Genomic DNA, 16,115 nt, shown 5'->3' with positions numbered 1-16,115 from the left:
TATTCCCAGGCTGTCATCAGGATTCACTGGGACAGTAAGTAAAAGTTCCTTAGCACAGAGCCATACAGACAGGAAGTACTGAATTCTTAAGCACTGCATTAATGATTGTGAACAAGTGCCCACCACACAGGGCAGCTGTGACAGTTTGATGACCTAACACACGTGAAGGGACTAACTCAGGCCCGGGGCACGGCAGGTGTCCACGAGGCCACTGCCCTCCCCTCAGCCCAGGTGAGAAGCCCCAGCCACTCACCTCCACCCGCGTGGGGTTCAGCCAGTGGGGGATGTCCTGTACCGTCACGTTCACTGGCAGGATGATGGACTCGCTGTTGTGGTCCAGGCACGAGGTGGCACACTCCGACCCTGAGGGGAAGCAGAGCGTGAGGCAGCAGTCAGCCGCAGCCTCCTGATGCCCGAGGGCTGCCCTCACACAGCGTGCCCTGCCACTCCCAGGTCCCCAGTGCACTAGGCCATCCCACTGAGGGCAGTGAGCCACCTCTGGTCGCCCCACGTCTGTCCTCTTGTTTCCAGCCCAGCAGGCACCATGTTCATTGGCCCTGGGCCCAGTTTGGCCACATCCTTCTTCTGCTGAAAAACCTTCCCGAGGTTCCCCACACCCAGGACAGAGTCCAGTCCCCCTGCCTGGTGTCCGTGGCCTCACACGGTCTGGCCAATAGCATCTCCCACTAACGCCTTCCCGCCTGGGGTGGTCCCACCAGACTGTGCTCACTTTTTCATCTGAGTGCCACACTTCCTTGCTCTTTCCTTGCATCCGTTCAGCCCCTCTCCTGAATCACACCCCATCTGCCTTCTCCATTCCTGTTGGGTTTTCAAGGTGCAGTTTGAATCCTCCAAGAAGCCTGCCCTGATTTCTAGAGCTGAATGACGGCTGTGTTCAGCACCTTTGAGGCCTGCTTCAGTGTTGGCCTCACGCCTGTGCCTCCTTTCCAGTTACAGGGATGCCCTGGGTGGGCAGGGAATAGGTCAGTTCATCTCTGAGCCTAACCCAGTGCCTGACATGCAGGATTGCCCACTGAGCATCTGCCGAGTGCATGGTGAGTGCAAGAATGCGCCACCAGCTTCTTAGCCTCCTGCTTTCTCCTTGTGCACAGCTTGACTCATGCCTCCCTGTGCCTTCAAGACCCTTCCCCCTCCTTGTTAACGAGTGCATCACTAATGATGCTTCAGACCACACTCCAAGTGCCACTTGCTCAGAGATGACCTCTGTGCTCCCCCGACAGGCCAAAGGGCTCTCGTGGGCACCCCTCATGGCATCTGTCATACTGCCCCTTCTCAGTGGCTTGGTCACTATTACAGCAAGAGCTCTCTTCCCCACATGGTAAACTCCATGAAGCCAGCACTCTCTGTTCCCCATCCTATGCCCAGGGCCTGGCACTGTGAGTGGCAGACAGTAGGCATTCAATAAGTATTTGTGAATGAATTAAAGAGGCAAAGAGTGAAGGATGGGGAAATGAGGGAGTGAATGAATGGGTGGATATGAATAGGTATTTAGGCATCTTGTGATAGGGAGAGGGTATGTAGATGGACGAGAGACTGAATAAATGGATAAAGGAATGAAAAAATTAATCAGGTCCTGAGTCAATGAAGGCATGGGTGACTAGCAGGGGCAGGCTTAGTGTATGGAAGCCCTCCATCTGGGGGCTTCTTGGTGAACATAGTTAACTTAAACTGTGGGTTGGCAAAGTTGCCTATAGTTTGCCTCCTTCATTCTCTGCCCTGACCTCACACATCCTGAAGTCTTCTGAAAAACCAGGCCTTCCCCATGGATGTCTCCAGGAATCCGAAAAGGTGCACATTCATGTTGGCAAAGGACTGACATGTCAGGATCTGACCCGAGCCCTACGGAGGTCATTCCCCTGCCTCAGAGCCACATATACATATGTTCATACTTGTATATGTCTGTACAGTTTGTCTGCTGCCCTCCCACTGCCATCTTATCACCCTCTTCAGTCTAAGAGACCCACAAGGACTGAAGAGGGGGCCAGGGGTAGGGTGGCAGGTCCAGGACAATGTTCACAACCTCTTCACTTTAAACACAGGGACACTGAGTCCAGGAAGAAGAGATCCCTGGCTTTGCTAGGTGGTTTTCCCATGTCACTCATTGTCCTGCAAATCCAGCCACAAGACAGGTGTCAGTCATCGCACCCATTTCACAGGCAAGAGAGCGAGTGGGGCAGAGCACAGCATGGACCCTCCGGCGCCCAAGCCCTGGGATGGCTGCAGCAGAGCCGTAGCAAGTGAAGGGCACAGGGCCAGGTGAAGTGCTGGAGGAGAGAAAAGAAATGGGGAGGTGCAGAGACAAAAGACATGAGTGAAGAGAGAAAGGGGGAAATGGCTGAACAGTGGGAGGAACTCGGCGCTGGCTGTGGGTCCTGAGTCCAGTTCTGGAGGTTTTAAAGAGCGAGGAGGAAGCAAAGACATGATTATAGAACTCTTTTGAAAAAAGGAGATGCAACCTCTGAGAAACAGAAGAAATAGACGGAGGTGATCTTATCCATGAGGGAAAAAGAAGGAAAAAATACTGTCGACACAGGCGGCCATCGCTGCCCCAATGCAGCAGTCACACCCTGATTTCTCTTTCTCTGCATCGCCCTGTTTCATCCTCCCTGCCCCCACCCCCACTGAGCTGCTGGGCTCCAGGACTAGGCTGCTGTGTTGTGATATATGAGCCATAATTGGCATCATTACAGAGTGGTGATCTCACCAGGCCCCCACCTGCCTCTCCATCCCGGGAGGAGCGGGGAGGGTGGCAACCATGGAAGCACTAGCAGCCTTCCGAGGGCACCTGACTGCTGCACAGGGGAGGCCGCCCCCGAGGGAGCCCATCTGGGTGGCTCCAGACCGTGCCCTCCAGCCCCCAGCCTGACACAGACCAACCTGCGCCTCACCTGTTTACAAAGCCTTTGGTGAGATCCCTCTCCGTGGTGCAGAGGGCTCTCCCCAGCCTGGGACGTGGATCTGGGGCCTTCAGAGGTGGGAATCTGGGAGTCAGGAGGGGACCTGCTTTCCCTTCAGCTTTCTTGCTGTCTCCCTCAGTGTCTGGTGTTGTGTTTTCTCTCTTAGCTCCCCACTGAGCCCCCGCCCACCCCATATTATCGTATTCATAAAAGGGCATCTGCATGGCAGTGGGGACGTGGGGTGCAGAGGAGGAGGAGGAGATTCAGGACCCAAAGTCACTCGGACTTGCTTCCCTTTCTGCTTTCACCATGCCAAAGCTCAGTGCCTGAAGGCATGCCACTACCACCCCTCTGCCCACCTCCCACTGTGCCGAGGGTGAGCAGGGAGCCAGACATGTGCCTCGTGTGTGTGGTGCCAAGTGCATGCAGAGTACGTACAAAGCGGCCATGGGATGCATCTGTGTACATGTGTGTGAGCTATGGCTGCCTTTTGCATTTCTCTCTGTGTGTTGTATATGTCTCGAAGCATATGATGTGTTTGTGCCCATGACATAGGTGTACTATGTCACACGTGTGTGTGTGCACTGTGTACCTGTGTGTGTGTCTGTGTGTGGTATTTGGCTGATGTGCTTGGCAGGGCTTTACTATATGATGTATTGGGGTCTCTGGCTATTAGTCATCTGTGCCTGTGTTTATTTATACATGTGTGGATATATTTATGCATGTGTGGATATAGTTGAATGTATCAATGGATATACATTTGCAGGAAGCCTGTTTCTATAGTTTGTTTTTTTAATAAAAGTGACTTGATCAGAATTTTTCTCCCAGGGCTGCTTAATACAGCCAATAGTAGGATGGTATAGTCACTTGTCTATCCTGACTGAGCTTGATGTAGGGACCCCGCCACAGACACAGAGGCCATAGCCACACACTCACGCCCATCAGGAATGAGGGAGGAGAAAGCCTTGGCCTTGGGATGGACCAGCCAGCAACTCACCGTTGCACGCCTGTTACCCCGACCTCCCAGAATGCCTATTTCGGGAGGTCCTACGAGACCCCACCTCTCTGTAAGCCTCCCGCTCAGGGTCTTTTGGATACGCTAGTTGTAGGATCGTGGAGTGCCTCCTGAATCATCAGAGAGGGCAAACACGCCCTTTATCGTTTTCCCACGTCTGCAGGAGCGAGCGCTCCAGACTGAATGTAGGGGTCCTCATTCTACTCTCAGTTCAGGTGAAGACCTTCGGCACCGAGGCCATGCACCTCCATCTCCAAAAGGGGATGGTCAGGCACCCCCGGACCTCCACTCTCCAACCAAGAGCCTCACTGCTGGACAGGAAGTGAAAATTCTCATTCTCCTGGGTGTAGAATTTGCTGTTGCTGTGTGACTCGGAGTGAGCGTGTGCACAGATAACCTTCTGCTCCAGACATCCCTGGTGACTGTCCCATAAATCACACTGGCCATGAGAAAGAACATCCAATCCCCTGGGCTCTTTATCATGGTCAGTTAGGGAATCGGCCCAAGAGGTCAGCATCACTGCCCTCAACTGAGGTCAGACGCAATGCACACCAGTTCCCCAGAAAGCCTCAGAGCCTCTGATTAATGCCTCTGTCCAGATGCCTGGCATCAAACCCCAGGTTGCCTCCCCTCACTGGGAGCACTTTGTGAGCTGGCCTATCACCAAACAAACAGCAATTTTAAAAATGCTACGTAGACTCATTCTGGAGGCACCTGAGACGGCTTGGAAAGAACTCAGGCTCTGGAGCAGGAGAGATGTCAGGAGTCAGGGCGTGTCCTGTCATCCGCTGAAGTCTGCTTCCTCCTCCGTTAAAGGTTATTGACAGGATAAGATATAATGCCTCTAAAGTGCTTGATGCAGGGCCTGGCCCACAGTAGGTACTCAGAAATGATTGGCATTGTGCAAATTTTGAGATCAATGGTAAGCTACCCTGAGCCGCCACTGCTTTGCTAAATATCACATCTCTTTCCATTTGTACATGGTTCCTTCTGTCTGGAATTCCATTTCTTGCCCAACAAGCACTTCTAAACCCCTGCACAAGCATCCCTTCCTCAGGGAGCTTTCATGTCCTGGAGGCACTGGCCCTGCAGAGGCTCTACGGGGACACTAGGCACACCCACCCACCACTGCTTCACAATGTTCCCAGAACGCCGGGTCTGACCGCATTCACCTTCATTTCCCCAGTGCCTCACAGGGCCCCGCGTGGTAAGGTGCCTGGCTGCCCATGCAGGGCACTAGCCCAAATCCCCAGGCAGACCCGGCCCTCCCACAGCGACCCTCCCGCCCCATCCCCACGTACCTATGGCATAGCCTTCAGGGCACTGCAGCTTGAGGTTGCTGCTGAGCGGGTCCGGGGCCGAGCACTGGCCTTGCATCTCCTGGCAGAGGTGGAAGGAGCCACTCCAGGTGCCATCTTTCCGGCAGTGGATGACATTGCTCCCACGTCCCTGAGCACCACAGAAACACAGTCAGGCCCAAGGGCGACGTAGCCTTCAACATAATAAGCCTCTTAAAATGAAAGAGGAAATGATTTCTCATTTCCCCAGAGCTCTGAAAATGTTCCAAAACAATTTCCTAACAATGGTGGAAACCCAGTTACCCTAAAATAGAGGCACTGTTAATACTGCCGTTCTACAGAAGGGGAAACTGAGGACTCAGTGTGGAAAGAAACTTGCTCAAAGCTTCCCAGACTGCCTAACTCTGGACTTAGTGCTCTTTCAGAGATTTCAGAGGAATTTGTTTATTGTTTTCTTCTGAATGAGAAAGTGGGGATCCAAATGTGCCCCAACTTGTAGAATGAGTAAGAGCAAGGGTTCTAGGCTGTGAGCCTTCTCTTCCAGGGCATGTCCCTCCTCTCCTTTCCTGCCCTTCTTTCCCTCCTGCTCTATTCCCGTTCATTCCAGCAACAACAGGACCAAGTGTGTGGTGTGAGTATATTTCTACCTATGCCCCCCAATTCTTCAAAACAGGCAACAGACAGTTTCTCAGTTTTTAGCAAAGTGGTGGGTAAATGCCGCTCACAGACATGGCCCTTTCTCTGAGCTCCCCTTCAGTGTCTAAGATTCAAACAGGAGGTCCAGTTCTGTAGGAATTTCAGAATGGTGCCTGACATCAGGGACCATTTCTTAGTGCCCACTCTGCCCAGCTCTGCGGGGCCCAGAAGTAAAGCAAGCCAGCATCTGCTCCGTTGAGCCAGGGGGAAAGGCAGTCGTATGAGCAGCCAGCCATGTCAGCAGGACTGTGCTCAGTGACAGTGCCGTGAGAATGCAGGGAGAGTGAGTGGCTATGAGGGACAAGCAGGAAAGACCTCTCAGAGAAGGTGATATATGGAAGAGAGTTTGCAAGGATGCATAGAATCACAAGCAGAACAGATGGAGGGACATTTCTGGAAGGCCAAAGGGCATGTGCAAATGCAAGGAAGTGACGTGAGCATCATAAAGCACCCCCTCCTCCCCGTGGTTCTAGTCTTGTGGCCCAAGGGAGGAAGTGGGAGAGGAAGAGCTTCTAAGGCAGACAAGGTGTGGGGCCTTGAATGTCAGCTTCAGAGTTGGGATTCTTCCCCTTGGATATGGAGAACCTTGGGTGGTTTCTGAAAATACGGGGGTCTCTCTATGGAAGGACAAGCTGCATATTGTCACGCTCTCAAGTTTATGATAAGAAGAGAAACTCTACACGAGGCCAGAGGAGCTGATTATGCTCTACCCATGCACGAATCTGTAGAGTGGTTCCCTTGCCCTTCAGCTTTCACTCAGACTCCTGTGTCTGGCCTCCAGAGCCCTCCAGCCTTCACTCTGACTAATTCTACAGCTCTTCTTCCTTCTGGCCCCACCACGGACCTTGAACTTCATTTAAATTGCTTGCGTTCTCGAATGCACCATTTGCTGTTTCACACCACCATGCCTCTGTGCTCACTGCTCCTTCTGTCTGCTGTTCCCCTACCTCAGCCCCTTGTCCAAATACTTTATCTGGCACAAACCATCCTATTCTAATGCCACCCAGTTCTGTACAGCATACAAACATGCACTGCCTCTTTGTTCTCCATTGGTTCCCTTCTAGATGTTGAGCTCTCCAACCCCAGGATGTGGCTTGTTCATTTCTACATCCTGAGGGCCTTACAGGACACTTAAAAAGGTCCATTTAAGAGGTCCAGTCATCCACCGCTCAACAGACGATTTTGTTCACTCAAGAACTATTTGTTTAACAAAGATGAGGTGAATAGGTTGAGAGTGACGGCATGAATTTGCTTAATAAACAAGAAGGTAAGTGAATGCATGGATGAATGAATGAATGAATGAGTAAATGAAGAAATGAGTGAATAAATGAATGAGTGCACACATGAGGAAGTGAATAAGCTCCTTGAAAGGGCTGAGGCAAGCTGAGGCTGCTGTGTCTGAGAAAACAGCTGCAGGGAGATGGATTGAGGAGAGAAAGGCGGGGCCTTCTTGGGCCTCCTGTGGGCCAGCGCGAGAAGGGTCCAAATGCAGTGGAACGTTGTGGCCATGGGAGAGAGCGGCCCATCCTGAGCATGCAGCTGCAGGTCGTCTTGCAGAGTCCCCTCCCAGAGTTTCTGTGTGAGCTCAGAGAAAGTTTAGGCAGCTTCATGTGCCTTCAGAGAACCCTGATTTTCCCTTCCAGAGCCCCAGGCCCCATGATTCTGCTGGGCCCTCGGGGGAGTAGGAAATTGACCCCAATTTCCTGGAGCATTGGCCTGGGCCTATGATGCATTTGGCCTCCAGCCCCTGAAGGGCTGCAGACCTCAGCACTCTGTGGGCCAGAGCTGGCTGGGAGCTCGCTTGCAGCAGAGGATGTATTCGAACTAGCTGGAATGTGCTCAGGAAGTTTCACCATAGAGAGCGCCATCAGAGAAGATGGGAGCAGAAAGGCACTGTTCTAGCTGCCTCTGGTCTCTCTCCCTTCTGCCCAGTTCATCTGGCACTTTCTGCTGCTGACTACATCTGCTTTTTAAAAGATGGCACCCTTCTGCTAAGACACCTTAGCCCTCCTAACAAGCCATCCTCACAGGCTGGTGCTCCAGGGCTCCCACAGAGGACCCCAGAGGATGTGTCTAACCATCTCCTGCTGTGTGCACATCCCTCCTTCTCATCTCGTGGTCACTGTACACATTTCTCTCACTTCCTGCCCCTACACCCTTGCCCTTGGTCGGCACTGCCAACTTTCTGGAGTCTCTCTGGACCTTTGAATCCTCTTTTAGGACTAGACCTCGGCGCCCTCAGGTCTTGTTACCACCCGCTGCATGCTGACTCTAGTTGCACTACAGGAGACCTGACATTGAGGATCCAATCTGGGAAGACCGAAGACGGCTGGCAAGGAACCCACCAGGAATATTTGTCTCTAAAGGCACAATTCTGTGTGCTACTAAGTACAGTCCCTCACAAGAACGATGAGCATTCCTCAGCAACATACTTGGCCTTTGTGCCTGTGTATCCATCCATAAAAAAGCATGCCATGCTCTCTTGAACTCTCTGTAGTTACACAGGTCCACAAGGAGCTGAAGGCATGTAATAATTATGTTGTCAATTACCTATTACGTGGCAAGTGTTTCGCAGGCATTTAAAAACCCTTTTAACAATATAGTAGGGTAGAGATCACACCCCTTTTCTGGATTTGGAAATAGAGGTTCAGGTCAGAAGTGAAAAGGTGAGCTTTTAAATGATGCTAGTATAATGGTTAAAAGCATGGACTTAAGCCAAACTGCCTAGGTTCAAACCCCAGCTCTGTGACATCCTAGCCGGGTGGGCCTGAGGAAGCTCCTGAACTTCCCTATGCCTCAGTTTCCTTAGCTGTGATGTGGACATGGAGTCCACTACCTGACAGTCATCATGAAGACAGAGTGAGTTAGTGTTCTACTCATTTAGAACTTCACACACACATGCGCCTCTCTAGGTGCTGGCTAACACTTTCAGCTGCTCGGCTGTACTGTCTGTGGGGGACCTTCGGGATCAGGGCCACCATCACCCACATTTTGGACATGGAAGCAGGATGGGAGGCAACGTAAGTCATTGCTGAAGCCGGGGCCAGGTCTCTGGACTGTAAGCCTCTGTGCCTTTACTAAGTGGGGGAGAGAGGAGGGAAGAGGAGAGACAGGGATGGGAGAGGGAAAATTAGACGACTTCCTCACAGAAATGAAAATTTATAAAGTAGTGGCAGAGAGAAAGGTGGCAGCATCCGAGTACAACACAAGCAGGCCGTACAGAGCAGGCTATAAATAGTCAAGCGTTGGAGGCAGTCTGACCTAATAACAGGAGTCTCAGACCCATCACTCCCTAGCTGCAGGACATGGGCAAACCACTTTTCCTCATCAGACCTGATTCCTCATCTACAAAATGGGCCAGTAATGCCAGATGCCGGGGGCTTACATGAAGCGGTCTATGTAAACACTCAGCCCAGCGACGGGCATGCGATGGCTTGTCTAAGAGATCTGCCTCTGCTGGCGACTTGCTGAGTGACTTGGGGTAAGTCCCTTCCCCTCTCTGGGCTCCAGTGGTCTCCTCCATAAAATAAGTGGGTTGTCATGGGGGATCTCTGAGGTCCTGCCCACCTCCAACATCATGTGGGTCTGTGATGTTCTGACTTCCCCCAGGACGCTCTGGCTGCTTGGGCAAGCGTTTGACAGCCCTGAAAGTAGAAGCTGCCCCTGCTCACTGAGGCATCGTCTGAGAGCTATGCTGTGCTCACCGCAGAGCCCATAAAGGTAGGGCCAACTACATCCCACTAGCGGCAGGAAAGCCTTTGCAGCCACCCTCTGTGATCCGTACCATGAGCTGGAAGCGTTATTAATCCCACTCCCATTCTCCCTGTCTTCTGCTGAGTTGCAGAGACCCACCTTAACCTGTGTTACTCCATCCAAAGCACCACTAGCCTTCCCCTCTCCTGCTGCAGCTCCTGTCCCATCCCAAGCAGGTCAGGTCCCCTGACCACCTACAAAGCCCCACAGAACTTCTCACGCAGAACAGGGCCTGTGCCACCACCTTGCAGCACCTGAGCTGGATGAGATGCCAAGACAGACTCCCCCCAGTTGTCGGGGGTGGGATTCCTCGGCCACTACCTGCCCTGGAAATATCTGGAGGCAGTGGGGAGAGCAGGACCGTGGAGTCGGTCAACACCACCTACTGACTTCTAACAGTGGGCAAGAACTTCGCCTCTGAGCCTTCTTTCATCTTAAAACGGGGACGTTATTTTCCAAATGTTTATTGTGAGTTGTCAAAATGAGTAAAAGTCTACAGCACCAGTCTGACATCCAGGAAATACTTAAAATTAAAAAGCTGTTATTATTATGGGTCTCCATCTTAGTGTACAGGGATAATAACAATATAAATTCTAGAGAACTGTCCAATACAGTAGCCACTATACAAGCCTGGCTATTTACACTTAAATTTGAACTATTTAAAATTAAATAAAATGTAATATTTAGCTACTCAATCACTCTAGCCACGTTCCAAGTGCTCCACAGCCATGCGTGGCTGGGGGCCGTGTTTTGCACAGCACAGATATTGAACATTTTCATCATAGCAGGAAGTTCTACCGGGCACTGCTAGTCTAGAGAGTCTATACATTGCACAGGTTTATTTGAGCAACAAATCAGGTTTCCATATAGTTCATACTGGTGTCCGCACCCGACATCCTGGCCTCGTGCGTGGCAGATGCCCCCTTCTCTGACTTTCTGGAGCTAGATGCTGAGGGAGGGCTAACTTTCAAGCCATGGCCTTTGTTTCTAGGTTCTCTAGGAGCCTACATGGAGCATCAGGGATTCTCTCCACGAGAATGACCTTAGAGGCAGGCTAGTTCATCTGTGCCTTTCCCAGGGCCGCTATGTATGGCAGCTCAGGTTGTGCACTGTGCAGTTCCAGGGGGTACTCACAGATACACCCTACGTTCACTCCCTCTTTTAATCCTGACAAACCATGAGGCAGGAAGTACTACTCCCCTACATTTTATGCACAAGGAAACTGAAGCTTAAAGAGTTAAATAAGTTGCCCAAGTCACCCAGCTAGCAAGTGGTAGTGCTAGGATTCGAACTTCGAACCCAGATTCAGTGTCATGCTTACTCCCAAGGAATGAATGAAGTGGAGGTTTTATTTGTCAATCTGCTGTTAGTGGCACTGAGAGGGAGTATGTGAAGCTCCCTTACAATAGCCACTGTCCTCTCTTGCCAGGATCTGGAACTTGTTTGGAGAGCAAAGAATTCCTGCTCCATAAAAGCTGTTGGATTCAAGATGCTCTGGGCTGTGCGTTTCTGCTGTGTTTACAGGCAGGAAGAGGGGATCTGAGGTGAATACTAGATTTGGCTCCTGGGCCCCTGGTCTGAGGGTTGAGGAAATTCATTTTCAGTACAAACCAGAAACGTCAATTGTATTAGGAGCCCATTTGGCACACGTCCCCTCATTCTTTGAGCCGACAAGCAATACCCTGCTTTTTGGTGTCTCGCCTCTCCGCCGGTTGCCAAACACTCTGCTTGAGTCGTCTGATAAATTTACATTTTCCTCTCCTTTAAATACAAACTGGCCATGAAAAGTACTTGGCAAGCCACAGGCAGACTGGGTTTCAGTTTGATAACATGACCACGGCCAGAATATTACTTGGCTCCACAGTCCGGGTAACTGTTAGCAACAGTTTTATGTAAGGGAGCGAGAGGGAAGTTGATCAGCCTGCGCGAGGCCATGGAATCTCTGGCCGTCGCTTGTTCGGCACTGGCTTCTGCCTTCCTGGCAGACGAGGACAGGGATGACTGGGGTACACAGACGTCCATGCGTGTACTCTCTCAAGGACTGTCAGGCACTGCCTTGGATTCGGTCTGTTCATGGCTGTGGGGACTTGGATTCTGAGTCTGACTCAGCCGACACCAGCTGTGTCACCTTGGCTGGTTGAGTGACTTCTCTGAACCTTGGTTTTTCTCATTTGGAAAATGAAGAGATGGTCCTGGATGCTCACTGAGGCCCTTTCTCATTGCCATTTCCTGAATACCTACTAGGTGTCTGGCACTGTCCCAGGTGTGGAAAACGCAGGAAAGATGAAAGATGTGGTCATGCATTTCACAGTCTGGTGGGGGGCAGAGCGGGAAATGAATGGAAATACAGTGTGGCCAGCGCTGCGATGGGGAAGGAGGCCCTGAGCCTAACAGTAGAAGGAACATCCAGGAGGGGTTCCTGGAGGAAGGGGTGCCTGGCCAGACCTGTGAGGGATGACTGGGAGTGAGGCAGCTGGAAAGGGGAGAGCAGCTCTTTACAGAGGATGCAGACGGGGCAGTGAGACCCATGTCACAGTGACGGATGGGGGAAGGCCTTGCAGCCACCTCGAGGGCTTGGGATTTTATCCTAAGGAGGTCAGGGGTCGCTGGCAGACGAAGCAGAACTGTCGTGATAAGATTGACACTGTGAATAAACCATAGGGGCTGAAATGGTGAGAAGGCGCTGGAGGGAGGAAGCGCACAGGGACAGGGCGATGACCAGGAAAGCGCATGGCGGCCGGGGAGCAGGGGTGAGAGGAGCTGAGCAGGACGGCTGCTGGCGGCTGGCGCTGGACTGGCGCTGGGCCAGACTCAGCAGGACCCACTGCAGATGGTTGCTGCATGGGCCTCACCTGGATGGAGATCCTTGCACACCTGCCAGACATGGGGTGGGGTATCAACCCACAATGGTGGGTCCTACAAAGGTGGGACTCCCTGCAGATTTAAGGCTTCTTTGGGGCCACTGGCCCCTCATTTCCCTTTTTCCATTCTACTTGAGTTATTGGGTGTAGGGGCATATGTGCAAGGATGGAGAAGAATCTGTTCCCAGAACTCCTTCGGCAGGAGCAGGCAAGCATGCTGGACTTGCCCTCAGTTATGTGTGGCTTGAGATAAAATTCAGACCCTGTCTTGTGGTCTCCCTTTCTTCCACAGTGTCCTCAAAACTGTACTCTAGTCTACACGTGGTTCCCTTTCTCATCATGCTTGAGGAACCCAATGCTGTCTCAAGACCATGGCAGTCTTGCAATTTTAAATACATCAAAGACCGACAGAGGTAGGGATGGTGGTAGAAAGTTGGCACAACAGCTAGTCAGTCCTGTCAGAGCAACTCTACTTTGACCAGTTTCATACCTCGGGGTTCCAGGTATGCTTTCCTCCATGAGGGTTCCAACACTAAAAATGTTTCAAAGTTAAGAATCTCTGAGCAAATAATATACAGTGTATTGGGGAGGCAAACAAGGCTCGGGGAGATTACAAAGGAAAATAATTAGAGCCCAGTTTAACTTCTGCATTGGAGACACTGCCACATACAATTCTGGCATCTGTAGAGAGTCTCCTAGAGGAGATGGGTCTTCAAATAGACACTGGTCTCCAGTAAACAGATAGGAGAGGGGCCAAAGCATGGATCTCAAGTTCACAGAGCCTTACCTGGGCAGCATCGCTGTCTTCACACTTGATCCTACACTCGCTGTTGAACTGGAAGCCGTTGGTGCACTGGTAGAGCCCGTGGAATTTTGGTGGAGGTGGGTCGCAAGTCACAGGAACACAAGCTCCCTCCTGCCAGCTGCCGTCCTGGGTGCACTGAGTCTTGAATGCCCGTCTTCAGGGCGAGATGAAAGAAGAGACACCTCAAAGACCAGATGGCTAGACCCGCGCCCTATGAACACACCCACGTTTCTCTGGAGCCAACTGGCCTCTCATTTCCCTTTGCATTCTTGATGCCCAACCTGTCGTGTCAGTAGCAGGGCCATGTGTCGGGATTAAGGGAGACGCATTCACAGAAGTCCTTCACCAGGGGTAAGCCAGTTTCAGTCAACCTCTCAATGATGTGAGGAACTGAAATAAACCAGAAGCCCTGCAAGCCCTTGTCCTCTCCCTTCTCCTACTGTTCTGAGGAGTGCTGGCACAGCGGTGACACTAATGCCCACCATTTATTGAACAATTACTATGTACTGGGTATTTTGTAAGCACCTTACATATACACCCTCATCTATTCTTCATAATAATCCTGTGAGGTAACTTATCATCATCACCCCCATCTTTTTGTTGAAAAAGAGAGGCCCAGAGAAGTGAGGTCCCTTGCCTGAGAATCACACAGCAGGCAGACAGTTATTCACAATGTCCTTCTAGATTCCCACAGGACAGAACATGAGGAACAGTGGGTATGGCCTCCAGCTAAGAAATGAGTGCTTCCTTCTGATCAGACATCCAGATCTAAGTCTCCTCCTCCCCAGCACCTGTGAGGTGGTGTTCTCGGCCCCACTTACTTCTTTGACTTCCGAGGGGACCCAGGCACGTGGTATCCAGGTTTGCACTTGTACTTGCAGAAGGAGCCCACCTTGTGCTTGTTCTCTCGGCACCGGGCCGTCTGGAGGTCTGCGTTGGGCACCGGAGGCGGGGCCAGGCACATGAGCTCGCACAGGGCCTCCGGGAAGGACCACAGCCCGTCCTCCATACATGTCAGGAGGCTGTTGTTACCTAGAGGGAGCAGGCAGGCAGGGTTAGCAGGCGTGGAGGGTCGGGGGCCATGCTGGTGCTTGGGCTCACGGACTTCAGCTAGTTTAAAGAACCAAAGGATCTTCCTCTTGGAGATCCAGATGCTTCCACTTACAGCTGTGGAGCCCAGGGAGGCCAAGAGCTGCCACAAAGGAGAGGAGATCCAATTGCATGAGTGGCTTGCAATGTCTGCAGGGAAGTGAAATTCAAGGCTCCTGACAACTGACACTGCGTAAGACAGACTTTTACACTCCTTCCATCTGACCCCCTTGCTTTGCCAGATGGGCATCCAAGTCCGGAGGTGAAAGCGCTTGCCTCCTAATAATGAACCCAGTACGCTCCTCTCAGAATCTACTCGGTATCCACGTGCTGAGTAACCTCAAGCTGCTGCCCGCTCTGGGCCCTGCACCCCTGTGCTTCTCCTAGCCCCCTGCATGCCTGAAGGTGACAGCACTGGGGTATCTGGAGGTAGGATTTTCTTCCCAGGCCCCCATGTTCAGTGAGGCTTTGCCAAAGCCGCTGGGAGAGCCGCACTTCCCCCAGCCTGTGCCACGCTGACAGGTGTGCTGATGGCCATCGGGAAGCTGGCCCAATGCGAACATTGCAAATAAAAGCGACACTTGCCAAGTTAGGCCTTCCAATGCCAGGTCGTATACTGTTCATGCACAGCCTGCCCGAAACCTCCCTGAGACAACTGAGAGATAGACCTGAAACCCGGGTTTCTCAGCCAGACTCTCCTCTTCCCAGTTACTCCCGAGTGGTGCCGACCACCAGGGCTGGAAGCGCGGAGGAGGCTCTGAGATTGGCCGCGAGGTCTGACTTGAAGGCGGGAGGGGTGGGGCGACAGGCACGCAGCTGACCCTTACTCCCTCCTGAGTGCTTTTGATCCGCAAGCTTAATTTATTCTCCCAACAGGGCTCTTGCTGTGACAACTCATATCTGGAAATAGACTTGGAGAGTGAAGTGACTTGACCAAGTTCTCATAGTTTGTAAGAGACAAAATAAAGTTTAAAACCGATTTTGTCTAACTACAAAGATGGTTGTTGTTTTTCATGGGAAGCTGGCTAATTATGCTCAGCAGAGCCCTTTTATCTATTCTGCAAGCACCCAGGGGGAGAGTCAGACCCCAGCTCTCCTATCTGTAGAAAGAAAACAGCTGCTCCTGCTTTTCATGTATTGAGAAGATAAAAGGCAACGACATTTAGGAAAGGTGTCCAGAAAAGTGCTGTCAAATTCCTCATTTGCTTCTCCCTCCTTTCCCACTCCTTCCCTCACTTGTGACCTCGCTCTCCCCTTCCTCCTAACCATTTGCCTTTATTAGCGGCTCTGAAAGGACCGTCGGAGTCGCACAGTCACATTCATCCAACCAGCATCTATGTTGTCCTTCTGCTGTGCCAGCTACGCTTTCATATGTTGGGACAAAGCACAATCATAACTAAAACAAAAACAAGCAACCAATCCTCAAACCTGCCCTCCTGGAGCTTATATTCTAGTAGGATAAGGAGGAACTCAATGACTCACCCTAAGAAGTAAAGTCTTTAGTCTGCTAGAAGGCAGTACGTACAGTGGAGAGAAATAAAGTAGGAGAAATAAAAGGAGGGAGGGCACCATGCATCCTGGATAGTTCCCCCTGCTTCTCTTACACCCATTCATCTTCTTCTTTCTCCTCCTCTGCCAGCAGGATTCATCCGCTGAGCACAAGACAATTTAGTGCCTGTG

At 51.6% G+C, this 16,115-nt stretch overlaps 1 protein-coding gene and 1 long non-coding RNA gene across 2 annotated transcripts in view; one reads left to right on the top strand and one right to left on the bottom strand.

Moving 5' to 3' along the window:
- PAPPA (pappalysin 1) overlaps positions 1–16,115 on the bottom strand; it is a 230,765-nt gene that overhangs the window by 34,874 nt on the left and 179,776 nt on the right. The window contains exons 16-19 of the mRNA XM_036915515.2: positions 14,168–14,378; positions 13,329–13,500; positions 5,235–5,382; positions 254–363 (exon numbers count right to left, since the gene is read on the bottom strand). Of these exons, the coding sequence (XP_036771410.1) occupies positions 254–363; positions 5,235–5,382; positions 13,329–13,500; positions 14,168–14,378 (641 nt within the window). The remainder of the gene's footprint in view (positions 1–253; positions 364–5,234; positions 5,383–13,328; positions 13,501–14,167; positions 14,379–16,115) is intronic.
- Positions 8,656–14,814, top strand: LOC118927392 (uncharacterized). The gene is made up of 3 exons (XR_005030818.2): positions 8,656–11,224; positions 14,228–14,359; positions 14,514–14,814. It is a non-coding gene; the product is annotated as an uncharacterized LOC118927392 (long non-coding RNA).

This window comes from Manis pentadactyla, chromosome 3 (assembly GCF_030020395.1).
Source record: "Manis pentadactyla isolate mManPen7 chromosome 3, mManPen7.hap1, whole genome shotgun sequence".
In the NCBI taxonomy this organism is placed as follows: domain Eukaryota; kingdom Metazoa; phylum Chordata; class Mammalia; order Pholidota; family Manidae; genus Manis; species Manis pentadactyla.
Note: the sequence above shows the minus strand (reverse complement) of the source record. Positions and strands in the feature narration are given on the sequence as shown.